General features: G+C 52.2%; 1 protein-coding gene across 1 annotated transcript in view; it reads right to left on the minus strand.

Annotated features, from left to right (window-relative positions):
• LOC102760150 (H-2 class II histocompatibility antigen, E-S beta chain) overlaps positions 1-988 on the minus strand; it is a 4,491-nt gene extending 3,503 nt beyond the window's left edge. Inside the window, 1 exon segment of the mRNA XM_015562775.1 lies at positions 848-988. Within this exon segment, the coding sequence (XP_015418261.1) occupies positions 848-988 (141 nt within the window).
• Between the last annotated feature and the right edge of the window lie 9 nt (positions 989-997).

A 997-nucleotide genomic window follows, 5' to 3' on the forward strand; every position in this document is an offset into this window, starting at 1 on the left:
AAATCTTTAAATTCCTAACATGGAAAGTCATAAAACAGAATGAAAACACAAGCCACGAGCAGGAGAAAATGCTGAATCCATGTTAGCAAAGTGTCCCTCTTGCTGCCTGGAGAACCCGGAAAATCACTGAGAAAAAGGCCCGGACCGCAGGGATGATGGACTATAGGCCATTCCTAGAGCAGGAACAGCCATTAGCCAACATGTACATAAAAAAAGTTCAAGGACCTTAGCAATCAGTGAAGGATGAATTAAAAATTAAAAAAAAAATTTCAACTGAGTATTTGGCAACATTGAAAAAATATTTAACAAAATACAATGTGAGATAAATTGTCTCAACTCTAAACAGTTAACATGTGATTACTTAAATGCTCTCAGCCTGTGTAGATGTGACATCAGTGTGTTAAGTAACACAATTACAATCAGACCCTGGCTCCCCATCACCCCCTCTGTAAACACAGGGCACTGAGGGGGGAACAAGACACTGAGACCTGGAAGGAGCTCAGAGAGGCCAGAGGTGCCTGGAGGCCCCGCCCCTCACACCCAGCCTGACCCTCTGCCCAGGAAAAGGCTTGTGCACCTGGCACCCCTATTCCAGGGCTCAGGGTCAGGGGGGGCTTTGGCCAAGACAGACCAACGCCCTCCTCCCACCTTCCACCTCCCTCCCTCCCCGTTGCTCCCCAAACCCTTCCCCGACTGGACAGGACTGGGCACCCCCGGAAACGCCCTACACAGGACAGGACCTCAGGGTCCCACAGACGCCCTCATGGGTGCTCCTCACAGCCCTGTGTGCACACCCCTTCCCCCTTCGCCACCCCTCCCACCCTCTTCACTCACTTTGCCTCTGCACCAGGAATCCCTCAGAAAACCTGTAGTTGTCTCTGCAGAACCTGTCCACCTGGGCCCGCTCCCGCTGCAGGAGGACCTCCAGGCTGTTGAAGAACTCGGCGATGGGTCGCCTCAGCTCAGTCTCTGCACGGAACTCCCCCATGTCAGTGTC

This window comes from Myotis davidii, unplaced genomic scaffold (genome assembly GCF_000327345.1).
Source record: "Myotis davidii unplaced genomic scaffold, ASM32734v1 scaffold2838, whole genome shotgun sequence".
NCBI classification, from domain to species: domain Eukaryota; kingdom Metazoa; phylum Chordata; class Mammalia; order Chiroptera; family Vespertilionidae; genus Myotis; species Myotis davidii.